The sequence below is a fragment of the Cydia amplana genome, chromosome 5, assembly GCF_948474715.1.
Source record: "Cydia amplana chromosome 5, ilCydAmpl1.1, whole genome shotgun sequence".
NCBI lineage: Eukaryota > Metazoa > Arthropoda > Insecta > Lepidoptera > Tortricidae > Cydia > Cydia amplana.
The window spans coordinates 6,584,439-6,612,346 of NC_086073.1; the positions used below are offsets into that span (position 1 = coordinate 6,584,439).

Genomic DNA, 27,908 nt, shown 5'->3' on the forward strand with positions numbered 1-27,908 from the left:
GCCCCTGTTAGAACGGAATTCGTATCGTGTTACGTGACTCTCGGAAAAGCCAAGAAAGGGCCGTGACTGATGAACTGAACAAATTACCCATCTCGAAACTTTAGCGATTTGTCCTTTAGGTAATGGGACAAATCGTCAGGTGACAAGCAAAACTCACTATATAGTTACTAAAAAATAATTGAACAAAAATCAACGTTATCTTAGTACTAATATGGTTCACTAATATGGCTATAAACTTGTAGTGGTAATTAGTGAGTTTTGTTTGTCACCTGACGAAATAGTCTAGTTTGCCTACGTACCTAAATAAGTTCTACATAGCTATACCTAAATCGTCAAACTCACTACTTAATCGTAGCAAAATAGTTACATTGTGCAACGAGGGGGGTAAGTGAAATTTTGCAAAAGAGTTCATAACTCTTAAATGCATAGTGTTGCCAAATGTCTACAAAGCATTAGACAGCGCACAAATTAAGGGTTAAACAAATTCTATTTGTTCCTGTTTATTATTTCAATAGTAAAACTAATAAATTTTCCGAATTATTAAGTACATACATTTACGCAGTATTTTAATTTATAAAAATTACATTTGTGTATAGACGAAATGTAGGAAAACTTGGAAAAACCTGGAAGTTGATGATTTTTAGAATGTGATTTTGGGCAGATTTTTCGGGGTTTGTAATTATTTTATATTTACAAACTTTATAATAGGAACATCATAAATAGTGTACCTTTCTGATGGCAGTTAAGATTTTTCCTATACCCTTGACTAAAAGCTATATATTTCCAAAAATATGATTTAGCCTATGAAACTTTTAACACTGATTTCGCAGTGAAAATCGATGATATATTTTTTTATACTATTTTTCCTAGAAACGGCAAACAATTATGTGATACATATATTAATTTCAGCCAAAAAGAAAAAATCATGCATTTAAGGGTTAAGATGCACGTCAAAATGTTTTTCATCACACTTGCGAAGAAAAAACTAAATTTTAAGCTAAATAATTCTTACATTTTATACAAATTCCACTGTTAAATTGAATAACTTGTATGTGAAAATCCACTGAAAATCTTTTTATACTACCAGTCGCATTTCGCTAAAGAAAAAAATCGCAAAGAAACCGGAGCAATGCAATCCAATATACCTACATAAGACCAAAATATTCCTTTTCGGTCAGATGGCAATCGCTATTGTAAATACTATAATATTAGTAGCGTCAATTCTTGAGTTATTTTGTCAAATTCTGACCCCTAAGGCCCTTAATTATAATTTCAATTAGTCGAAGTTTTCATTAGGAATTAAAGTAAACAAAGAGTGGGTATTATTTCACTTTTATTACACAAACGTAAACAATTGCAGACACTGGTGGAAAACTACAAAATTATACATAGATATACGGTTACAATATTTACAAAAAAATGTTTATAAATAGTTATAATACACCATCTTATAATTTGTCTTTCTTTGCTTGTATGGTGGAGACTGGATAATGAGTAGGTAGGTAGTTCCCATTTACTTATACATGAATTTAATTGCCGGTTTTAAGACCTTTTCTCGAGCGTCACTCACATTAACTCCATGGCGTACCTGATTTATGGGACATATTATGGAAAGACCCTTAGGGCCACTTGCACCATCCCAATAACCAGGGATTAACCGGTTAAAACTGGAGTTACCATGGTTACCAGTACAATTTGACACTGGGTTAGCGGTTTAACCGGTTAACCCCGGGTTAGTGGGATGGTGCAAGTGGTGCTTAGAGGTGGAGCCAATTCATAATGCACAAACACCGAAACCGAGTGGCCAAATTATATACAGGGACAACTTTAGACACATCCAAAGAGCAGCTGAATATTTCAAATACGGTAGGTACTAATTATTATGGTTCAGGTAACATGCAATACATTATTTTAAAATATATTCTATATTTAACAAATAAAATAGATTTCATGTTCAAGTAATTAACCGATAATTATGCTGCTGAAATCGCTGGCTTAGTAATTAACATCGACGACTGTTGTATAACATGAAAAATTAGATTAGGATATAAATTGAGTAAAAAATAAGTAGTAATAAGAATATTATAAAAGTGGACTATGCACTTATTATTGTGCAATGTTTTCTCGTATTTTTAAAACGATTAAAAACCATCATATTTTTCCAAACTTCCAATCAAAACATAAATAAAAATTTAATTTAGGCACATTGTGTTTCTTAATATATAGATTCCTACTTATCAACAAATGAGTAAAATTGACATAAGTACAGTACAAACTGTTTACGAGTGAGTAGAGGACATCTTAAATTGTCAGTCACACTTAATTTAATATTTTTAAAGGTTGCTGTAAAAAATAAAACAGAACGAAGTCTTTAAAAATCTTCTTAAAATTGAAAATGTTATTACAATAAATACAATAATATATTCAGGCTTTTACGGGCAGTTATTATTTGGTTCTAACGTGTATCTACCACATAATAGTTACATATATGCGTATAAATAATAAAACATATATTACATGTAGGTAATAATCGATTACTGCCACGTAGATCCTATTAAACACTAGTGGTTATAATACTATTGCAGTTTACATTCAGTTATTTGTCTACTTTACCCATACCACTATATATACATATTAATTATTTATTTTTGGAAAATTCGGTTTACGAACGTTTTCAAATGTTAAAGCTATAGAAATGCTTTATAAGGGTATAACAGCACCTTGTATTAGACATAATAGATCGCCTTTGGCTTAGTATTACGACACTAACACCCTACTTGAGATTCTTATTTACACATTATTCCTCTATATACAAATAACGATACAAATTTACATACATATGTTATTCACAACGAATTATAGCTAGAGGTGGCATAGGGTTTGTATTTACAACTACACTTAAAGACACCGAGAAATGCATAAATAGAATACACTATGAACACAAATACTTCGAGTTCTCACGCTAGATCAGAGTAAAGAGTTTCATTTTACCGCCAGGGCACCTATTTCCGGTTCTCGAAGCCAGCGGGGTCGCATTACGAGTCGCAGATCCGCCGGATTTAGAGTCCATACGTACTAGAGCGGTCTGCCGCGCGGCTTACTAACGGGCAGCTTCAGCTTTAGACAGCGTTGACACTTTCTAAACCTTGGCTAACCGCGCGGTACCTCGGATGCAGTTGAGACTCTTAGTAGGAGAGCAGTCAGGTGCGCTTGCGCGCCTTGCCGTTGACGAGCGGCTCGGGCGCAGGCTGCGGCTTGCGCGGGCGCAGGATGAAGTTCAGGTTGTACGCCGTGTTTACTGCGTAGTAAACATTCGCGTTCGCCGGAAGCAACATTTCTGTAAGAAAAAGAAACCTCCAATTGCACCACACAGTCTTATACATTTTTAGCGTGCGTATAATTTCGGATAACTATTTTATATCTTAGAGCGGCCTTTATAGGGTGTTGGAACGCAGTGTAGATACTTTATTGTTACTGCATACAGTTATATCAACTTATATCCACTGGGCGATACTCCAGCCGGAGCCGAGCCCCTTGCTGTGAACTGGCGAGAGCTGCAGAAAGACACAGTCATTGGCACAGTTTGACGCCTCCGCTTTATCAAGTGAGTTACTCAACATTTCTGAATTCGCTGTCATATGTGACCAGAGGGTGAGAGAAAACTACAACAGCCAATAGGGATGTTTCCTGTATTTAAAATAAATTATTTCACACCATGCACGAAATAAAGCACTAGATAATTAGTAGAAAAACATAGTTTGCAGATATTGGCACAATTTCAATTTAATAAATCGGAAACTTAAAAAAGTAGGTGATTTGACCGTGACGTCACTATATCAGTTTTCATATAAATTCCACATTGGCAAATCGTTTTGACAGTTCTAAAAAGAAACTGATTTGACTAGTAGGAGTCTACCTTATTATCAGGCCCGCTAAGGTTAAATATAAGGGAGTAATCACCCTGACATTGGCAGTGGCATAATCTAACTGAGCCTAACTGCGGTAGATACCATCTATCAGAAAACTATCACATAAAGGTGTTTTGAAACAACCTACCCTTCTCTCTACAAAAACTTACCTCTATCAGGTAAGACTTGAGCGAGCGTATACTGGTCGGGGTCGCCGTCGAGGTTGAGCTTGAGCATGGCGTTGCGCACCACCTGCGGCGTGCGCTCGTTGTTGGACAGCATGATGGACTTGTAGAGCACCACGCCCTCGGTCTCGGCGCAGTCCGCCTCGTAGGTGACGCGGATGATGTAGAAGTCGGGGCCGGCGCGGTGCGCGGGGCTGGCGGCCGGCTTGCCGTTGGCCTTGTGGCCGCTCGCCGCGCTCGACAGCGACGCGTCCAGCGACGGCAGCGACGACGACGACGACCCGTGCGACAGCCGCGTCGGCGACGCGCGCCGCTCGAGGCTGTCCCGCTTCCACGCGTTCGCCACGCCGTCCGTCTCGCAGTAGAACTGCGAGCTGTTGCTCGAGCTGGTGCTCGCTATCGAGTCGTTCTTTCTGTGCCCGGGGCCGTTGTTGTCGTTCATTTTCTTCGGCCGCCTCTCTTTCGGTGGATTCGTCTGGGGTTCTATCTGACAGGACAGCTGGTGCGCCTCCCGGTCGTCTAGCACGATCACGGAGTCGAACCATCGATCGAACATCGGGTCGGTGGCCAGGTGGTACGCGTTCGCGGCGCCCTGCAGCAACTTTATTTGGGCGAGCACCTCGAACTCTTTTCGTCGTTTGTCGAAGTTTATCAGGCCGTCGGCGACCGTGTCCGGAATGGCGGTGTCTATCATGGTGAGGTCGGTCAGGAACGTGCCGAGGTAGGGTATGGTGCCGTGGCTCACGCCGGGCGAGCCTCGCTCGTGCAGCAACTTCTGGAGCTGTCGGTCGTTTTCTCCGACCGTGTCGGCGAACTTGGCGGTGCCCTCCCGCATCAGGAGCTCCCGCTGCGCCCACCGATTGTTGTCCTCGCTAAATATACGCGCCAACTCGTCGAACAGCTCCGCCTTCTCCTTCGGGAGGAGCGCCCACGTCTTTCTCAGTCTATAGACGGAGTTGCTCTGCAGGCCGGAGATGATGGCCTTCAGCGACGAGAAGTTTTTCAGGACCCTCAGCTCGCGCGCGATGTCGAGCCAGGCGGCGAGGATGTCGGCGCGGTCGGCCGGCCGCAGGTCGGGCTCCACGAGCACGGTGGAGATGACGCGGAAGGAGACGGCGTTGAACTGGTTGACGGTGGCCAGCACGGTGGCGGCGTCGTGGCCGCGGTCCTTGTCGCGGCGCGACCACACGGCGCCGAGGCACTGGTGCGGCACGAGCTTCTTGAACAGCTGCATGTCCATGCGCGTGAGCTGCTCGGCGAAGTGGCGGTGCGGCACGTGCGGCAGCCGGTAGGCGGCCGTGTGGTGCGTCACGTGCCGCATGCCGGCCGCCAGGCACACTCCGCCCGCGCTGGCTGCGTGACTCGCGCCGCCCGAAATGCCGTTCCGCTCCGCTTTGAATATAGCTAGCTTCTGTAATACCTGGAATACAAAAAAAAAGATTGTCATAAATGTTTTTGTCGATATCCAAGGTTTTGTTGCAGACTGTCCGTTTCTTTACAGGTCAAACAGTAAAATAAATATATAATCAGCAAGACAATTTAAAAATTGAAGCATAGATTATTGCAATTCAAGGAAATAAATCGTTACCGAACTTACGAGTACAAAGGCGGAATGACAGGAACCCAAAATACGTGGTTAGCTACAATAAAGCAAGGATTCTTTAATCTACTCGAATAACGATAATCGCAAGCGACTTGCACTACATTGCGGCATTTGATCGATCGAATGAATTCGTAGGTCCTACTTAAGCACTACACACACCTTACTTAAATTAGTAACCGACGACAGGGACGCAGCCATACGTCAGACACGGTAGGGTAGTCATATCTTCATCTCACTTCTACCTATTGCTGCATCACTGTCGTAACTTACTGAATTAAGTCTTTGGTATGTGAAGCGCTTTAGCCGGCAATAATCTAAAATCCTATATATTCTTTATTAGGTAGGCAAGTATACTCGATATACCTACATAAGTGATAATTTACCTTCGAATGTAGCTCTGATCCCGGCAGATGGAGCTGTGTGAAGGCGAGCAGCTGTTGCAGAGCGGGGTGGTGGGCGGGCTGCCGGAAGTCCTCCGGGTACGTGTCCAGCCACACGTGCAGACACGCCACCAGAGTTCTGCAACACAATACAATACATACTCATCACGAATTTGTCACGAAATTGTTATATGGCGGTAAACTATTTTATTGAAAAAACGACCCGCCCCGGCTTAGCACGGGTTAACAAATCATACATAAACCTTCCTCTTGAATCACTCTATCTATTTAAAAAAAAACCGAATCAAAATCCGTTGCGTAGTTTTAAAGATCTAAGCATACATACAGACAGACAGACAGCGGGAAGCGACTTTGTTTTATACTATGCGCTTTGTAGTGATTTGTTTCATAGTTCATGCATTTACTATGCAGATAATGGAAAAGTTTTTCAATTAAGAACAGAACCTGGATATACATGTAGCTAGGTACCCAAGGAGCGCTGAGTTTGTATATAATACTAAAGGCAAAGCCCGTGATTAAATTAAACACATGTATGGGGCCTCACATTTCATTCTCAGGCCGGGAGGCCGTGCCTTATACCCGCTGTGCAACACGACTAATAGTGCTAATAGATAGATAGTGACTAGCCAGCGTTGCTTAACTGGTGCGGTCAATTCAATACCTACCACGACACATTGTCTCTAAGCTGTTACCATTAATCATGAAGAAAGATTACTGTCAGAAAGTACAGAGAAAAGGTAAGATAAGATACTAAAATGAAATTACTTTCGGTGTTGCTGAGAGGTATCTGCCACTGAGGGGAGCACATCCTCTGCCGCCAGGGCTTCATACCGTCGCAGTAGCAGGTCCAATACTCGATTGCACTCCGCAAACGAACTGAAATAAAACGATTAAACATTAAAAATAGGGACAAGCGGCAAATTAAAAAAAAAAATCGTTTATTCAGATGAAATAAACCCTATCAATCCTATCATACATATTTTTCTTAGGACAGTTTGTTGGCAGAGGGAAACTCCCTTAAAACATAGATGGGTAAACTTAGCTAATTGCCTAATGATGCTAGATGTAACCTGCTGAAATAAAAACGTGAGCGCCTTCAATTCAAATAAACCAACCCAACAGAGGTGCTCAGAAATATCGGAATACGTTCGAAGTCGGGTCCGCTTTGCCCAAGCCTGCCCTAATTTTTTCTCCATATCTCGTTGTCATGGTTAAGTTGCCCTGGGATTTAAGTTAACTAAACATGCAATTTATTGTAGTTAATTAGGGATAAGCTCTTTCCATAATTGGTCATCTACCTACCAAGCACGTTAGTAGAACGTGTTACGGCATTATTTCTAAAATACTTTGCCAGTATCCAGTATTGTCCCCTGGCTGACGGGACCAAACAACAACAAGAAATATTTGATCCACCTAACCGCACTCACCGGTAGGTAGCAAGGAACACGTTGACGTATGTAGACTCAAGTTCGCCATCGTCCGTGGCCAGCGCCTCGACCAGGCGCTCGACCGTGCCGGCCTTCACGAAGCGCACCCGGACCGTTTCCCACTCCAGGTGAGAGATCTCGTCGTCAGACTCCTGAAAATACAATATTTATTTATTAAACCTCTATTGCACAAAAGAAAACCTTACAGTAACAAAGGCGAAATTAATACCATAAAGAAGTCTGTACCAGTAAATCTTAAGTGATTTGTAAAAACTGTTAAATTGCCTTACCTATCCTATTTGTTAATTTAATATCAAGTAGGCGTATTGAGCCAAAGCCGAGTCTCGTTGTAGTTTCTATTTCAAGAAACTCGCAAGTGATGTAATAGGTTGTATCCTATATCATCATATAGAAAACGTATATGAAGACCCTTTAAACAGACTTTGAATTTCCCCACGCCATCTCGGCGCCCGTGTAATGTATTCATGAGGTTGAAAATGGGCGCCCAACGTAATTTCGCTATGCCAAGTAATGTCGGCAGGTGAGGTGTATGAAACGCAAATCAAGGAGCTTTTATGGATGGAAGATTTACTAAAAAATATTTTCATATTGCACAGTCAAGACAAGTGCGTTAATGCAGAATAGGAAGATGTTTATTTTCAAAAAACTAGGCATCAGAAGGCAGTAACATTCTAGCACTCTCGGTTTTTTTTTATAGCAGTAGCATGCATTGTGATACTCTCTAACATTGTAACGAACCATCTTTTAAGCTAAAACGATGATACCTTTATATGCTTAGATTTATAACACGATTTAGCTAGGTAGGTATGTTTCAGCACAAACAACTCGTAACACGACATGTGTTCGTAAACAATCGAGGTAATGAGCAACAAAACAACGAATATCACAGCAGGCTATCAAAACATGTCTCGCAGTTTGAATACACTGTTGTTTGATGTATAACATACATAGTGGTACATTACTCGACGGGGATTAACTAATGATATTACAAGGTACTTATTTGTTATGTCGTCACTTCCTATGCAGGTATACTTGTAGTCTACAGCGTGTGGCCTGTAACACGGGCGAAAAATTAAAACGTAGATTCTACTCCTTAAACTAGACAATGTTTGTTGAGCGACTTTTAAAAAAACTTGTGGTTTGGATTTGAAAACACTTTAAAATTTATTCGAACACGCAATGTATTACGAAATTGATTATGCCTGTACGGCGACAAGACTGACAGGCAATGTCAATTAGACGGAATTTAAAGTACATTGAAAATATTATTTAGTTTGTTTGAAAAAGGGACAATCTTAAGACTACATAATTTCAAAAATTTGTTGAACAAAAGTTTTATTGTTTGAGGAGTAGAATCTACGTTTTAATTATTCGCCCGTGTTACAGGCCACATATGCTGTATATAGGTAAGTATACACTATTCATATTCATACTATTATTGTTACACATCCCAGGAAATAAGTGTGAATTTCCTTTTGTGTAGACGTTTTATCGCAATAAACTTTATTTAAAGCCACAAAACTTGAAGGTAAATTTCGTTTAGTGGTCGTACAATTATTGGCAACTACTGTAAAGATGTTTCAATTTATTACTTATGAGTAAATACTGCTCACTGTGTGTTTTCAATTAGTGTACCTACGTTAAGATGTTAATACCCACTTTGATATTCAGATGCATGCATAACAAATAATAATTCAGCCTATATACATATATACGTCCTACTGCTGGGCACAGGCCTCCCCTCAAGTGCGAGAGGGCTTGGACTATAGTCCCCACGCTAGCCCAATGCGAATTGGGGACTTCGCTACCACTCACTTACCTATTTATTGTAAAAGTGATACATTTACAAATGTGTATAATCGGAAGGCAAAATGTCACTACGATATGACGTTTCCTAATAGTTTCAGAACCCACTGTGTATTTACTACACAATACCCGAGCCATTACTTATTCAGTCTCATATGTGTTATCTATCGGGCATCTAGTAAACGTTCGATGAAAACAAAATTGGTCTTCGGTACATATCTGTAGTGGTATGGTATAGTCACAGACAATCCAACCTCTAGACATAGCATAGTCGCGCTACCCCCTCTGCCACACATACGGTAGCGTTACTCCATCTTCGAGTCAATCCCGTGCCGTGATTGGTCCGTGTCTTTGAACGGACCAATCACGGCACGGGATTCGCTCACCTCGTCCCCCCGCACCCCCGTATTTTTGGCAGCATCGGTTTCATAAAAGAATTGGCCTAAGCTCCGTCTAGAGGTTGGATTGTCAGTGGGTATAGTATAGGTTTGGATTGCTATGAACTGTACTATGCTCATCATTGACTCAGGTCTGTGATTCTATCTTCTTAATTGTGTTTCTGTTAATTAACTTAGCAGTGGCGTTGTGTAAAACATAAATTTAATACGTATGCTGAAGGTAAGCAGAAGCCAAATTCTATTTACATTTTCTATAAGAACAGGAGGAAGAATTGTTCAATTGTCGGAAAATAAGCACCTAGGTTAGTCGATGAGAATATAATTATATGGACAGCTCGCCACTAGTTGTGTTTGTAGTCCAACAAAGCCAGAGGTGATAAAAGAGTGCGTAGGTATTACAAAGTGTACAAATGAACAGTGAATCACTCATTCATAAAGCGGCCGTACTCACCTACTCAGCATTACATAATACATATACCATACTCATATTTTGTATTGTGTTTGTTTGTCTCGATGAGAGTCTGGTTTTTGATATCATTCAGACAGAGAACATCAACGAGCAAACTAGATAAGTTTAACTTACGGTCAGTAAGGTCAGTTGGACAGTTTAAATAATGTTCAGCATACTTATAAGTTTCAGTTTGCATTGCCACAGATTAATTAAAATAAGTATATAAGATGTGCAAAGTTAAGGAAATAGTCGCTCTACCGAGTTTGACTTAAGTAATTTACTTACATCAGCAAAAGATTCCGACGACGAAGATTTATGATATATTTGTGTTTTAATTTCAATTCTCTCAATAATATTCAGAACTGACTTATGACCCGTAAACATATGTATGACTAATTGAATAAAACGTGATGGGAAATTCTAACTATGAGTATTGACGCGATATTTGAATATAAGTAAACCTACCTTTTGGCTAACGTGACAATTGTATGTGTCATTGGATGCATTTAACACATTCAGTGCCGAAAACCCGACTATCGGGTATTTTATAATTTCGTTCCCAGGCCGGACGACCCGATAGTCGGGATCGTGGTACTACAGCTTTATATGACGAAATTGTTGTGGCCTGGCGCGGATGTCTTGTTTGGGTGGGTGGCAATGAATGTGTTAATACAAGTTAGGTAGTGTTAAAGGTAGGTAATATACTCACACTGGATGCGCTGCGCGTGGGCCGGTGGTAGCGCACCTTCTTGAGGTAGACGGTGTAGATAGCGCCATCGACGCGCTCCTCTCCCCACAGCCGCCATGTCGGCTGCTGGAACACACCATCAGCAGGTCAACACAAGTGATCAACCACAAACACTAAACACTGCTCTGTTATTTAATAATGGGTGAATGTACGTAATTAAGCGTAGTTAAGAACCTATAATTAGTCTTAATTTAGTTGTTTTACGAAAATTAACCATGTAAATTGTATTTTATCGTACTTCACTCATACATGTATAGGTAAGTTTATAGCATGCTATGCATGCATAGCATGTCGTAAGACAATGTAATCAATTAGGTAACTTAAGACTAATGACAGGTCCGTACGTAATTATTGTCTACGGATTTTTTTTTGCAACTCGCCCATATAGGGCCGGTTGAACCAAGTTGCCTGTGCTTATATGAAAAGCCTAACACTTGACAGTTTTATATGAGATGATATGAGCAAAACTGTAACAAAGACAATTTAAATCATTAAAATGTACTATTCCGATTTCTGATAAAACACTCCTATCTGGTTCTAAATAAAAAAAATGTCGCAACTCGTCATTCAAATTTCAATTCCAGATATCCGGTTCTTGAAAGAAAGGACATGAAATGTAAATGTCTCGTAAATGTGGATACATATTTAGATGGAGACACTATTTATTTACTTAACACCCATTATAAAATTATTTAAAGTTATAAATAAAAATATTTGAACTAATCTAAATATATTTTTATAAAACATAAAGGAATCTTGTTTTTAGCGGAAGTGCAAGAATGCCTCTTTAATTTACATAATCCGTTCAGCCTTGAAAAATTAAATACTTATTCACTTTAGATTAGCAATTAGCATTTAATCTATTTATTTAAATGTTACCAGCTTTCTATGAACACATAACGCTACCGATTACGAGATCATTCCCAGAGATAACCTCCTTATCGCGCTTACATAATCATCATCAATGTTATCAGCGAACAGCACGGGCTCGGCTTTACTGACGCCGCATATCTTCCACATGGCCCATGACGTCACGCCACGTCACGGCCCAGCTGAGCTCAGCATCACGCTCACTTTCACTCGCGCAATGATCATATGCAAATGTAGTGATTCTGTAACTGGATCGATCAGTGAGGAGGGAGAGCATGCGAGCGCGGACGTGCGTGACGCGGGTGAAATCGCCGCCGGGGCTCGGGCAGCGGCACACTTGCCATCCGCATCCGGCTCCACTCAATTCCTCACTTCAATTAACCGACATACACAGACACTACTACGAGCTATCACCACCGCCCTTTTTACGATTCTGAACCAGCTCTCCCTCGTTAACGGTTTTCTAAAACTGCCGATGGTTAGATATTAATCCGAGCACGGTCTATTAACTTCAGTAATCAGCACATTTTCACTTCAAACGTTATGAAACATTTAATTTGCATATTATATGACCATCGCATAACAAAGTTGACGGTGCACTATGAGGAACTTTCACACTGTTATATACTGCTGTAGCGAGCCCTGATGGATGTTGCGTAAGGGCGTTGTATTTTTTTAGCAGAATACATGTTTTATTACAGTAAGTCGAAAGTTATAAGTCCCGCTGGAGCGCGTAGACGCTGAACCAGCAGCGCGGGCTCAGAGCGACTGCTCTCACGCGGAGAGATCGCGTGAAAAACTTCAATAGAGCATGTCGATAGTGCTTGACGTACTCTAACCGATGTTTAGTGCAGTAACCACTCGAGAACATAAGCCACTGCACGCGAGGGACGGATTTGTCAGTCTTTAACAAACTTACGGAAAACACACAGACAATCCAACCTCTAGACATAGCATAGTCGCGCTACCCCCTCTGCCACACATACGGTAGCGTTACTCCATCTTCGAGTCAATCCCGTGCCGTGATTGGTCCGTGTCTTTCAACGGACCAATCACGGCACGGGATTCGCTCACCTCGTCCCCCCGCACCCCCGTATTTTTGGCAGCATCGGTTTCATGAAAGAATTGGCCTAAGCTCAGTCTAGAGGTTGGATTGTCAGTGGGAAAACAGTACGTAATAAATATGTCCCCACACAAGTCAATTAATGTCCAAACCGCTATTGTAAAACTTCATATTGCTCTTTGTTTGCATGCACGGCTGTTGTTTGTGTAATTAAGTAACTTGGTAAGGAAAAACCCTAGCTAGCACTTTGTTACGTGTTTGAATAGTGTAAAATTGTAAATGTTGCATGGATAACACAATACGCAATCCCGCCAACTGTTTCCGGAAGGTAAAATTACTAAACAATCAGCTACTATGTACCTAAGCACATATGTATGATACTTAATTAATGTTAATTACCTACTTAAATTAAATTACTACATAAATTAAGTTTATACGGGGGCGCGCAAATCCTGATGTAAAACAAATGCCAATCTATTTTGTTCCCATGCATATCCTGGTCCTAACCTCTCTCTACACACTTTTAGCAAATCTTCTTTCCTTTACCATGCCTTCACGGTGTACATGATTCGAATTACTCGTATCCCCTAATTGCAAAACAGGGCCCCTATTCGAGATGTACAACTATCAGATTCCACTACAATTCAACAGTTGAATGAATCGCCAGTTGCAGCTAGGTATCAATTTGACAAGACGAGAGCAACACGCATGGGCGCATGACGCGTGCGCCCAATGGTGCGTTAAATCACCGTCTTTACGGATTACATACAGCTGAAACCACCGCCGTGGAACATATCCACTCTCTTATATTAAAAACTATCCTAATTCAAATATAAAGTAGTAAGAATTATAAAACGTTTTAAGTAATTATATGGAGAAGCCTTAGAAATCACAATCATTAGTCGATTTACATCAAATAACACATTTCAACTAATTGGCTTTCTAAATAACATGAGATGTATATAATTGATGTACCTATACTTGTGGTTGGAGTTGATAGGTCCCAAATGTAGTCAGTATTAAAGAATTTTCGTTGCAGCGTAAGTATTCTAAGTTAAAAGGGTATTTAAAACAATTTCAAGGCAATGATGATGGGGAGAATGTCAACAGCGACTAGGTCTCAGGAGAAACTTTAATGAACTAAGAACATAAGTGTCTGAAGTGTCCCTAATTACCCTAGTATCTACGCCAAACTTCCACTGAATAACTGGCTTGACAAAGGCTAGACCCTCGCCGACTGCTATGTAGGTAATCGTCCAAGTAATGTTGACATCCGTAATGTACTCATCCCTTGCCCTTGCCGGTCTTTGCCTTTGTGTCCATGTTAGTCACCGAGTTAACTTCAATAAATGGTCTAGAGGTACATACAAAAGATCGATTTACTGTACACATTAGTTCTCTAGTACTATATGTCCTTCGAATGCTATAAAGCGTAAATTGATAGCAATTACTTAAAGATTACACGAGCGGCCCAGGCTCGTTGTTCATAGTGTTCACACAGAGATCTGTAAAGTAGAACCGGGCTGAGTACCTAGGTACTTCACAAGAGTACCTAACAAGTTTTATCCAGGTCAGGTCAAACTGATAGCAGTAATAATTAAAGAATAGGCACTAGGTACCTATTGGTCATGGTATTACGGCCGATAAACATGTTACGTAAAACTTGGCATTCGCAAGTAGGTACGGCACGTAATTTCCCGTGCAAACAATAGTTAGATAGGTACAAAAGGTTTGCAATTTCCAAAGACAACGAAATATCGATTAGGCGTGCACCGCCGTCGTGCGGACTAAATATAGCGGCTGCCAAGAGTAGGCTGCGTCACCGGGTGGTGGTCCCCCGCCAGCCCGCGACGCATCCCGCACCCGTTAACCCTCGGCTAAAAATACTTCCCACGGGGTAGTCTGCCAGTCTGGTGCGTCACACACGTAGATCTCCCTACGTAACGGTTCGTTCTCTCACCCTTTACAAAGTAAATTTAAAAGTATACAGATATAGAATATTATATTCATGCATAGATATATAGGTGGTTTAGTTATACGCTTCTTTCGATCGTTTGAATCAAGATCTTTCGTTCCGAATTTTGTCAACATTAAATATTTGGAATTAATCACAATTCAATATGTTTTTATCTTGAACTAGCAACGAACTAAATGTTTATAGGCACATCATTTTATACAATTAAGTCAATAAAACACTTCAAAACAACTTCATCACACCTAACAGTAAATTTACCCATAAAATAGGTTTATGAGAACTCACACAATTTTCGATTGCCAGGTTTTTATATGATTCCACTCCCATGTGAATTTCCAATTGCAGTCTTGTTAAACCTGCCTCCGTTCCGCTCAATAATAACACAATAAGTATGTACTTGAATAAGTTCAATGAATTAATAACCACCACAAATACAAGTGTTCAATAATCTTCTTCAGCGTAAACTGAAATAGGTAGATTGGAAATACGTATTGAAACTCCAACACCTCTCATCCCGTTATGACAAATAAAGCATTCGTACATATTACGACGCATATTAAATTACTTATCCTTGTTCAGACGTAGGTACTTTAATTAGTTACGTAAAAGAAGGATAAATACAGTCCTTTATTTGTAAATCAATGACGTCACATAACATTATAAGCGGCATGGTAAAGTGACGTCATTCATGAGGTGGTTTCATTTTTAATACTTAAGTACGGATATAAACAGGTCTAAAATGAAGATAGCACCCATCAGTCCTATTATCCCCCTCGACTCACACACAAAACCTGCACAATACCCTTTAGTTTAATAGTCTACAATACGTACTTAGGGTATCTGAAACTAACTATATTATTATATCTACCTAAAGAATTTTCTACAGATCACTCGCCCTATTCAAATGAAATGAATAAAATGAATCTCCATATCATTGAACTTAAACGTACATGACCCTGAATAATCTCATAGAGCCGATAAGTAACTTAAGGCATTAGAAATGAAGAAAGTCACGTTCAGTAAAGTTGACAGTCTGATCTGAGGGCATATCGCTGCCGTCGGGTCGGGCGTGACGGATGCGCTCGGCCGGTGGCGCCGCGCCCTGCCTTGTCGACAACGGCAACCCGGAATATTCCACTGACAACAATACCTTCAACACTAGACAGTCTTCTATTCGGCACACCTTTCAACTCTATGTAACTATAGACTTTCCGTTCCATTTCTGTCCGACCCACCGACATGTCGGTCATTCCTTTGGTGTGAGGTTTCATAAAGAAACTCCGAGTAAACACACCCGATTCCTTATTTGTAAAACGACATAGCTCTCAGTCAACGATCTCGGCGCATTGCAACACTTGAAACATGTCCTAGAGTTTACTTAGTAAAAACTTGGCTCGAATATTAAATTTCCCAGACATTGCCACGAAACGAGTTTTAAACTATTCCATATACTTGCCTATTGGACTTGGACTGGCTGTACATGCCACCATTAAGGGTTGACAAATTATAAGCAATTAAAAATGAAATTTCTGGCCATGGGGTTTATTTCACTCATAAAAGTGATATTAAATCCATCGATTTTTATTAGTACAATAGACAAAATGGTTATTGGTTCCTTGGTTGGCTGGTAAAGATAATTATAAAAGTAAATTGTATAACACTAAAAATCAAAAGAAGAAACGCCTCGGTGCCTATACTCTGAGCGAGCAGTTTCACACGAAACCACTACATACACTGATTACGCACTAGTCACACTTGCTTTTGTTTGGCTAACAATCGAAGCGGAATAATCTAATCTAATATTCTAGATGAAATTCACGATAATGTAAAAAAACTGCCTTTTTTACATCAAAATTCAATTTCTGTGACCAAATCTCGATACCTAAACCATACATAAATATATATGAGCAAACATCTCGTGCTATAAGGGTTGGATTGAAGTTCAAGGATTTCTTTATTCCTTCGAAGTTAACTTTAATCCTTCGAGACCCACACAATCAAGCTGCGCTTAATAACTATCTGCTGCTGAGTTGCGAATTTTCTATTCGCACACGCGCGTGTATCGTACAACGTTTTATAGTACATATGGCCCTTTTTTCGACATTGTAACGTAATGTGCATTGTGCGTGTGTGCGTATTGTGCGTAACGTAATACACTGAACATCATATTAATTGACAGATGAGTCGGCAATAATTAATGAAGACAATTGGAATCAGAGTGAACCTCTTGGGCGAGGTGAGGTCGTCGCCCGCAACACCTCCGCAATCAATACTCATCGGTTTCGAGCATCGGACCGAGTCCGACCAGCCGCGGAACCGATGCCCTGCTATGACCTAATGGTTTCTTTTCACCTAGACTAGATTAGTCGAACTAGGACTAACCGCAATTCGTTACGATAAGTACCAAGACAAGTTTGAAGACTCCGGACTAGTTCAACTTGACTACTAAATGAGATTAGGTTTATTGCCTTTGATTCCCATTTCCACCTCAATCATAATCAATAGCGGCGAGCCTCCTGAGACTATTTTCAATTATATTGTATGGTAACCGTATAATGTAACAGGAATCCTTCTACTAATTTGCTACGTAGACCTAATGTAATGATAATGAAACCGTTTCAATAAGAAGATAGGTAAGTACACATTTAGTATTCACTTCAACAAAAATATATCTTGGTGAAAAAGATGAGTACCTCAATAAACATAAAGTGATCTAAAATTTAAATACCTATTTGTAAGCCGAATAATGAATTCTCAGTTTGGATGGGAAATAATCTAAAAATTGTGCTACAGCGAAGAAATATCTCTCATTCTCCGTATTCTATTTTAATCATAAATAATTCATCCCCAATCATTTTTATTACCATCACCCGATGGAAAACGTCCTTTGAAAATGAAAAAGTCTTATCCTTGTCGATATAGAATCCGGTGCGCTGGTCAGGGCCGCGGGTACAGTGCCGGGTCCGCGGCGGAGGGCCTCAAGGGCGCCCTATATTTGCGGCCCTTGAGCTCCTTGCGGCCTTGAGAACCTTCGACCTACATAAGAGCATAGAGAAAACCACGTATAATTTGTTAACCCGTGCGAAGCCGGGGCGGGTCGCTAGTATAAAAATAATAAAAACGACGTAGGTCGTCTTAGGTAAGACAACAGTATCCCCTTATATAATTACAGTGTATGCAAGTAATATCTACATATGTATACCTAGTAGGTACTATAACGACGCAGCAGGCACGCAACATAAATAGGTATCAACACATTTAACATAGCCATAGTCTACAAAAATAGGTACTAACATAAAATGGCATGTTTGTGCGCTATGCAGAATAATAAAAGGATATTTCATGGACTGAAAGATTTGGAAACCTGCCAAAAAGCTAGCTCGGGTAATCACAGGAACACAGGAGAGGAGTGAACGAACTTTAAATCTAGCATTACTTACCAAACGTTCGCTAAAGCGGCCGTTCACCCCGCATCTCCAATGAAAATTCCATTTTATAAATGTGGGCGGTTTTGCACGTGACTGTATCTCAAACGACATAATTATACCTACATAAACAAATAGGAGTAGGAGATACACTAGGAGTTTATTAGAAACCTTCGAGGATTTCTTAATATTTCTTCTCGATAAATGTGATGATAAATATAATAAATATCTGTAAGTACCTAACTTTCTCATTTTCCAGGGAATTTTGCTTATTTGGTAATGATACACATTGCTGTTAATGAGCAAGATCGACATCGGCACAAAAATTGGAGTCAAAAGCATATTCGCCTGATTTGCGTGTGTGAAGAAAACAGCAACGAAGTTATCAGTCTTGAATTCCTGTGTGCATGCACCGACACACACATACTTAACTCAAGCCTTGACCCGGATTGCTAACGAAGTCAAGATACTACGCGCGGTATCCGTCACTTCATAAAACTTCACAAAATAACTCAACGAACGTAACTTATTTTCAGTTTGCTAATAGCAAACAACAGACTGATGACACTTCGTCTGAGGACAACAGACTAAGTTTTATGTCAGTTATTGGTCATCGCTCAGTTAGTCAACACTTCAATGAGCACAACTTACAAGAATGTAAAGTAGGTAAGTACTTACCTACTTCATAACTTGAACGTACGTACGTAACTGTAGGCACTAGTCGACACCATTACTGGTGTAATTTGACAACCATTTTTGCATCTCATTTTTCTGCATTTATTTGAAAGAAAGAAATGAAAGCATCTAGAAAGGAATCATAACAATGAATGTAGGTAACTAGGTACAGTAGTCACCACAAGTGGCCCATAAATCTTAGCATGACCGAAATTCATGTTGAATAGCAGGTAATAAACGCGTAAAGTTGAACAAACACTATGAGTAACTGTCGAAGTCGGTACAATTAGAAGCAGCCGATAGACTTGTGAATGAATCATTGCCTGTGACCTGTGAGACATGAATGAATAACAACTTTTTCGAATAAAATCACACATAAGCACCATATTCATATCATGCAAACGAGAGTACCTAAATATTTGCGAAATGTCGTCATCAATAATCATCGATTTCCAGTCTTCGACAATCTTACCTATCTTTTGGGCTTTGACACTCTCTGAGACATAGATAAGATACCTACTTATGAGCAGAAATGACAGTTATAATAATAGTGGTACATGTATAATAACAAATGCGAAAGTACCTACATGATTTTCTGGCCTTGGCCGGCATGAATACTTATCCATTACCGGAACGTCTTGCGAAGTTGTGACTTTCGATGATGCGATAGTGTCGATGGTGATGGTGATAAAACTGATAAATATTCAGTCAGAAATAACCGTAAAAAAATTGAGGGAGAATTATCACCCCCGTAAATGAGGACGCGGGTAAATTATGGTTTGATGATAAAATTTAAGTAAAAGGTCAACGAAGATTATTCGTGCGTCTGACATTGCAAGTTACCTTGACGTACCACCTTGTCTGTGACTTTCTTTGCCTGGGTCGGCGGCGGTCGGGGCTGCGCGAGTCGGCGCGCTGGGCGGCGGGCGCGCGCAGCGCGTGGCAACGCGCCGCCAGCGCCTTCGTGCGCTCCGCCAGCGAATGCCGCAGCTCGCTGCCGCCGCAACCCCGCACCAGCATCTCTCAACCACCTGCTCCTTTCACTTCAATGTCCTCCTCGTCGACGGTGCCACTCATTGCGGATAACTCAACACCACAACACGTTTATAAATTTGCTTATATTGTCTGTTAACGCCACTTTTAAAGAAAATAACCGTTGTAACTTGTAAAAAACGTAGGTCAATAGTCAATGTCAAGAAGGGTACTAAGCAAATGTTGTTACAGTTTTCAGATCTTCAGACATCATTGAGATGATTTAAACTAGCGAAAACAAATTGAATTATTTAATCGAGACGAGATCGACTGTTTAACAAATAAGATTCATTCATCTAATTGAGTGACACAAGGTCTAGGTTGAATGATAAGGTCGAGTTACATTATATTTATAGGAATTATAGGTGGACTACCTAGCAGTGACTAATATACCGAAGACCTAATCTAATGCCGGTTGACGAATCATGAGGGGGCATCCTACTATCAAATAACAAAACTAATGTATGTGCTTTACCTACTGCATAATAATAATTGACGGTTGTTCTTTGGCTCTAACTTATTTGTACTTATATGGGAAATAATACAGCCCCATTTAGACGGTTCAAGAACTTGCATGCATTTTTCGCTACATTTGCGGTATTTGGTCGGTCGACTAAATTCATTGTATTGTAGGATTTGTAGGTATAAGTACTCTGTCTGTTCTGTAGTCAGCAATGTGTTGAATATTGCATGCAATTAAGTTCTTGAACCATCTAAATGGGGCTTTGCTTGCGGTTCAAAGATGTTGAATGTGGTATAAATCGATTTATTTTTGTAATCGGTCAAGCTCAAGAGACATGGGCTATTTCTACAGTTTTCTTAACTTTTGTACATCGAATTAACTTTGTCACTAAGTACAACGTGGCCAATGCAGTGTTGTACCCGTATATTTAGTTCCCGCCTAATTTATAACACAACAGACAAAAACACATACCTACGTGCTCGCCTGCCACCTACTTCATTATGCATCCGACTTAGGTAGGTATTTCATTCTTCACCATAAATAATGGTAATGTATGCATTCCACAAAGGGATGTCTTTGTAAGTTTGTACCCTGGATTATAGCAGAACACGTTTCTACGCACCTCTGCATGGAAATTAAAAAAAAAAACCAAGTGACACAGGCAACTAAACCTAGGTTTATGCTGTCATAATCGTTAAGGTTTAGTTTCTCATAAATGTCGGTGCAGGCTTTGCTCGTACCATGTTATCATGAGTGTAATAAACTTGATAGAAATCTGTGATGTAATTATAATGTTTGTTTAATAGCCGTCTGGCGTTCTCTCTCAACGTTATCTAGCTATCTAGCCGCAAGTGGAGAGGTGGTTGGTTGACAAGTGAGTGAGCGTGCCTGCGGAGTAGGTCGATATCTGACAAGGAAATTGGATAATTGAGGAAGGGAGCGGCTGGCCGCCGACGAGCTACATGCTCCATCCAACGTCACTCAACATCGTCAATTAGTCGAATAATAAATGAACTCAGGTACTTATAATCTGACAAGAAATTGTAGAAAATGATTGAAGGCGCCACTTCCTACGTAACGTAACTGACACATTTTTGTCATAAAATGCTTAAACATGGCAACAATTTAGTATGTTTTTTTTAGTTTTTTATTTTATTTAATTTCTACTATTTTATGTCGCACTATACTTAAGTAGGTACTTATAGTGTGTCAAAGGTCTGTTTGATTTCAAACATAGACAGAGAGAATCATACTATCTTTGTCTTACACTAGTACTAGCACCCAAAAGAAAAGGATGAGTATAGTTTTTTATGTTCCTATTTACTGACAAGATTTGGTTGACCCAGTATAGTTACAAAATTCTGGATCAAAAATTATAAGAGGCTCTGGTGTACAAAATTAGTTTACAAATAATTTACAATTGTACAACAACATAAGTATAAACTAACAACAAAAAGTAACCTAAAATTAAACCTACATACTCATCTAAGTATTTGTTCCAGACAATTCAACTTCAACTTCAACATTTATTCAGCAAATAGGCCACAAGGGCACTTTTACACGGCAACATTGAATTTACATACAAGCAAAATAATAATAATAATACATCAACAATTATTATTAAATACAACTACAACTACCAAATCAAACTAACGTAATACAATTACTTAGAGATGTATAAGGTCTCTTAATGTCGAATTACATAAAAAAACTATAATAATAATAAACAAAACAGATACATGGAAAAAAAAAATCTAAAGTTATTTAGAGGTGTAAATGTCTCTAAGTGTCAGAACTAAAAAATAACATAGTTTATCAAATTATCCTTAGAGATGTATAGGGTCTCCAATGGTTCAAATGGTTGTAATAAGGGGGAAGTAAAACGTTTTTACATTATGTTATTACACCTACTTAATTCCTCTACGACTTAATAGGCTAATTGGATCCTTAACTACATATGTAGAATTGTATAAAAGTATGTACATTTTCCGTACTTCTAGTAAGGTAACTTCTTTATTTTAGTTTTTTTACGGTCGGTAGTAAACTTGTTCCAGTGGCAAGTACCTATTTATTCGCTAATGCATTTATTTGGTTAATTAAGTATAAATATATTATTTGGATTATGATAATTTCTCTTTACCTGTACTTATCGAACATTTAAACCGTAGCTAGGTGGCGAATACAACTTCGATTGTACAAACGGTTTGAGTTTTGATTATCGCTCTTATGAATAGACCACAGAGTGCTCTTTTCCCAAATTTTGGCGAGCAGGTGACAGGTGGCAGGCAGGGGATTGTTCGTCAGGGTGTGAAAGGGCCAAAACTTGTACCTATTCCAATTTTGTTACCTGAGTCTTTATTAAAAGTCTCGTAATAATGTTGAACTACTTCGCTTTTTACAGCGTTTTTGCTTTGAGTTGAGAATAAATATCAATTCACGAGGCACTTGAAATGAAACATTTCCTGTACACACAGCTACACAGCTTCTTATCCATCTCAGTTGCTAATCAAAGGCATTACGTAGGTATAGGTATGTCTTTGATATCGTTGTTTAGAAGTCACTTTGTTCTGACAAACATTATGAATCAGCTGTCGTTTACAGCATTAAATCATTAAAAATTCTTACTCATGCTGCACTTATTCACATAGGTAGTCATTGTATTGTGTTTAACCGACTTCTAGAAATGAGGTTCTCAATTCCTATTATTTTTTGTGTTACTGATGTTACGTTACATGCGCCGGATATGAACCGATTTCAATAATTACATATCTCTTTGTAGCCGACGAGTGTATATAAGTAGGTATATCATTTCTGGTAGTTCTTGATTTTAACAAGGTTGTATATTTCATGTAAATAGACAAGGTAAGCTAGGCTTTCACTGCTCACTGACAATCTCGTAACTTAATTTAGATTACCTGATCAAAACAACTGCCTACGAGATAAATGAGACAATACCAGTTTGTTTTGTGTAATTTAGTGATGTGACCGCGACACCATCACCACCGTTTGTGAACTAACCGCGATATTTTCAGTCTTTCAAATAGTTCTACCGCTTAACTGAAACGTTCACGATGTTTCTCCGAAATCCATAACAACATTATAAATTTTTTTTTTCATACATTTTTCTTAAATACTTTTTTACTCGCGTTTACACTTGACAATGACCACTTACCTACGGTAATCACAAGGTATGCCTACAGCCTAATTACCATGTAAATTATTCTCCGCGCAAAAAACACCGGCTCACTTTACAACAAACACTAAAACCGTGCGACCGGTCACTGTTCATAAACACTGAACGATTAATTAATTCAAAAGAGCACTTCGCACTGCGAATGAATGTCAGAGATGTTTATAAAAATTTTAGCGCGAAACGGACTTTAGTGTTAAATAAAAAATAATGAACGGAGTCAACGTTGACAAGCCCTTCCGAACGTTGCGCTCGGCGCGCGTCGTCTGAGCCTCAGCCGTGTCGGGCGCTTCGCATCGCCGACCCGACAAGGAGCACTGGCTAAAGTCAAAACTACGCATGTGCGGGTTTTCCATGGCTTTTCCATCGCTGTGGTAACGCTATGCCCATACCGTGTATGCGTCTGCGTTTACAGTTTAAATTTTAAATTCACCAACAATTGGTTTAAGCAGCTATAAGTAGGTTAGGTAGGTACTAATCAAATTCATTTTTCTGATTAGTTGATTACACTATCAATATCATACCGACTGATGGTTATGTTCTACGTTATTTGATTACTACCTTATAATAGTATTTTATACAATCGTGATATAATGGAGAGCTTTTCAGTCGAGTACCGTGTTTAGGCAACGAAACTTGCTGAGTTGCCTAAGTAAGGTACGAGATTGAAAAGCTTGATTATATCACTATTTTATACAATACTTTTTCTACGAGTCATCAAAAAATACTTAAAACTAGTAGAAGAATTATGTATGTAGGTAAAAAAACAAAAAGTATACAGCTAAGATGCGCGAGCAGCCGCGATACCTTCATACTCGTACGCGTACGCGACCGGGCCCCCGCGCCCCGCGCCCACGGCCGGTTGGTCAACGACACCTTCTCGTAACTCATGAGGCCCTGTACGGTTACCATCAGTTTGTCACTGACATAAACGCCGTCGAGAACGTAATTTACTTTCTATACATCCCGTTTACGCTAATATGCGAGTGCAAGCGAGATGTATAGAAAGTAAATTACGTTCTCGACGGCGTTTATGTCAGTGACAAACTGATGGTAACCGTACTGGTACTTGCTCCGCGTTTTCGATTGGTCAATTTCATTATACATAGTTGACTAAACTGTATCGAAATGAATATTATAGTTGACTAAACTGTATCGAAATGAATATTATAGTTGAGTTGGGGTCCCATAGTGAAAAAAGTATGCGATTTCACTTTAGTATACGAAGTCTTAATTCAAGCATTGCAGTGGACGAGTAGAAAAGTATTTTTCTCAAATATGCACAGGAATTATTGTCAAAGTCATGCAGACATTGCAGACGCTTTATTCAAACGCGCCGGCAAAGCTGCGAAACCGGCATTGCCGGCATAGGCCAATGATATTATATAACCATAGATAGGTTATACTCATACTTGAGGAGCACAAAAAATACTTCCATATTTATTTCTGTGCCTATGAAGAAATCTGTTATTTTTGATTAATTTTCTCATTCTATCCATCTTTGTCACACTCGTTGTTAAACATAAGGTCGTCTCTTTCTCTTTCGGTGTGTGGGAGCTCGTGTTAACACGCACGTGTTAACGTGCACACATAGATTTATAAGGCACAGATGGAGTGTTCGTACATACATACCATGTGAAGCCATTTCAAGTGCGACGTCACGTCGCACTCGTGTCACCGTATTCGAACCGCCCTGGCAGTTCTCAAGGTCAAATTGGTTTGTGTACACCTCCCGTTTAAAAATCAAAAACACAGGAAAGATGGTTGTTTGTGCAGTGAATGGGTGTCACAACGCATTATATCATAAAAACAAACAGACTGACATTACATTTCACGCGTAAGTAAGTATCGAGTTTAATGTGATATTTTTACGTAATCGTAAATACAAAAATCCTAAGTTTCTTCAGCCGCCATTTCTTATAAATGTTGCCAGTGTAGTGATTTTTTTTTTCGCAAAATGAGACATGACGTTTACATTCTAAAATAAATACGCTTAATTGAAGTTCCTTGTATAATTGCATAAAAAATATATATTTTAAGTAAGTATTTCATTATTTTATTTCAATTTATGTATTATTTTAATTATTTTATGCACATTTTAAATAAAAATAGTCAAAATGTATCCGTTTTTTTATTGAAAACTTATTTCACAAAGTACAGAAATGCAAAAAATCCTTAAAAGGAACATAAAAAGCTTTTGCTACAAAATCAAATCTACAGACATACAAATTATTAATAACTAAGTGTTAAGGATGTGGTTAAAATACCCCACTTTGAGAGAAATATCTATATAGTGGCAACACGTTTTGTATATATGTGTGTGTTGCTGAGCGTAAAACACGAGCCTCGCACGCACACATCGATCGAGTTTCGGCTTCACTTTTGAACGGTCAGCCGTATGGGGACTACACGGGGACTATCTGTCTAATTGTCTATGCGTTATTCGCTTAAGCGTGCAGATTTATCGCTTGTCCAGCCGCGTCTAAAGGCAACTTGTCCAATTTGTCACAAGTTAAGCGCTTCAATTTTGGAACGCCTATAACTATAACCTATCTTGAGTTATAAATCATTGGTATAGGCCAATAATGTTATACATCTTTATGAGAAGAAATTGACAACCTCGTATATAGTCCTCGTAACTCATTCTCAAGGCTTTTTCACCACATCAGCTCGTAAATGCTTTCTTTATTTTTCAAAAACTGATGAAAAAGTTTCATTTTATAAACTAGGAATTCTTATAGTTTTGCCATTTCCGTCTGTCTGTCTGTCCGTCCGACGCCCGCGGTTTAACTCGGTGATCGTTAGTACTAGAAAGCTGTAATTTGGTATGGGTAGGTTTGGTATGTAGGTACATCAATCACGCTGGCAACATAGTAGATTGTGTCACAAGGGAGCAAAATGACATATTTACGGCGAGGGAGTACATTGAATCCTGAGCGTAGCGACACCTAGAGATTTTCCTAGCACGAACGCAACGCTAGTGACTTCCTTCTGATATTTAGTTTATCGATATCTTATATTAACGCTATCTTTATAAATGTCATAATAATATCATCAACAAATCTTGTTCATTTATTTCCAAATAACCATTAGAAAAAAATGAACAAGAATAGCAACACTATAAATTTATTAATAGAGCTGAAATAGAAGCCTATCGAGTGGTGTTCAGATCGGATCTTGGTTACTTACTTCAAAAATATGCATCCCCTGTATACATCGGTTCTGCATGAAGTAAAGCTTATCCCGATTATCCCTACTAATATTATAAAATGCGAATATAGATAAAAAAAACTAAAAAAATAAATTCTAAAATTTTAAAAATTTAAATTTATTATACCTGTTGTGTCTGTGTTACCTCTTCATGCTTAAATCGATTTTATGGTATGGGGATAGTATGAGGCCCAAAGGACATAGGATAGTTATGATTAATCATCATCACCATTCTACGCAGGCGAAGTCGCGAGCAGAAATAGTAATATTAAATATTTTAAATGTGAAATTACCTCTGTCTGTCTGTTATCTCTTCACGCTTAAACCGCTGAACCGATTTTGATGAAACTGGGTTGGGGAGACAGTTTGAAACCCGTGGAAGGACATTAGTTAGTTTTAGAAGGAGGTTTATTTTTATCAATCATCATCATCATCATTCCACGCACACAAGGCGCAGGCAGAAGCTATAGGGAAATTATTCGTTTTATGCCGAGCCGGCCGATCTTATGACATGAAGAACTACAGTGGAGATATACGAGGGGTGTTCAAAATATTCTCGGTATGAGAATGAAAACAAACAAGTACGAAAAGTTTGATATTTTTATTTTTCAATATACTCCCCCCCTATGTTCATACACTTAAAAGATCGATCAATTATTTTTTTTAATCCCTCGTAAAAATATTTTTTATCTTTCGTGTAAAAATGCTCCTCCACTGCCGCCTTCAATGCTTCATCGTCAGAAAATTTATTTCCACGCAGATCCTTTTTAAGATTGGGGAGCAAAAAGAAGTCGCTGGGGGCTAAGTCCGGACTATACGGTGGGTGAGTAACAGTTTTAAACCCACATTCAACAATAGCTGCCTTGGCAATATGAGCAGTATGGACGGGGGCGTTGTCATGCAGAAGCAGAATACCTTTGGTTAACTTTCCTCGCCTCTTTTCTTTAATTACATCCTTTAATTGACGTAGAATGTTAGCGTAGTACTGTCCTGTGATATTTACACCTTTTTCTTTATAATCGATTAGTAATACTCCTTCACAATCCCAAAATATCGT

The 27,908-nt window shown here is 39.2% G+C and overlaps 1 protein-coding gene across 5 annotated transcripts in view; it reads right to left on the reverse strand.

Moving 5' to 3' along the window:
- Nucleotides 1–3,157: 3,157 nt before the first annotated feature.
- The window catches only part of LOC134647881 (ral guanine nucleotide dissociation stimulator), a 30,268-nt gene continuing 5,517 nt past the window's right edge, over nucleotides 3,158–27,908 (reverse strand). The window contains exons 1-7 of one of the 5 annotated variants that reach the window (XM_063502240.1): nucleotides 19,800–20,063; nucleotides 10,910–11,011; nucleotides 7,525–7,676; nucleotides 6,863–6,973; nucleotides 6,080–6,215; nucleotides 4,079–5,513; nucleotides 3,158–3,337 (exon numbers count right to left, since the gene is read on the reverse strand). In XM_063502240.1, coding sequence (XP_063358310.1) covers nucleotides 3,201–3,337; nucleotides 4,079–5,513; nucleotides 6,080–6,215; nucleotides 6,863–6,973; nucleotides 7,525–7,676; nucleotides 10,910–11,011; nucleotides 19,800–19,976 — 2,250 coding nt within the window. In that variant the 5' untranslated portion in view covers nucleotides 19,977–20,063 and the 3' untranslated portion in view covers nucleotides 3,158–3,200. Of the gene's footprint in view, nucleotides 3,338–4,078; nucleotides 5,514–6,079; nucleotides 6,216–6,862; nucleotides 6,974–7,524; nucleotides 7,677–10,909; nucleotides 11,015–11,899; nucleotides 12,455–19,799; nucleotides 20,064–27,908 lie in introns of those variants that run through there. The other 4 variants (XM_063502239.1, XM_063502241.1, XM_063502243.1 and 1 more) reach the window with 4 other exon arrangements.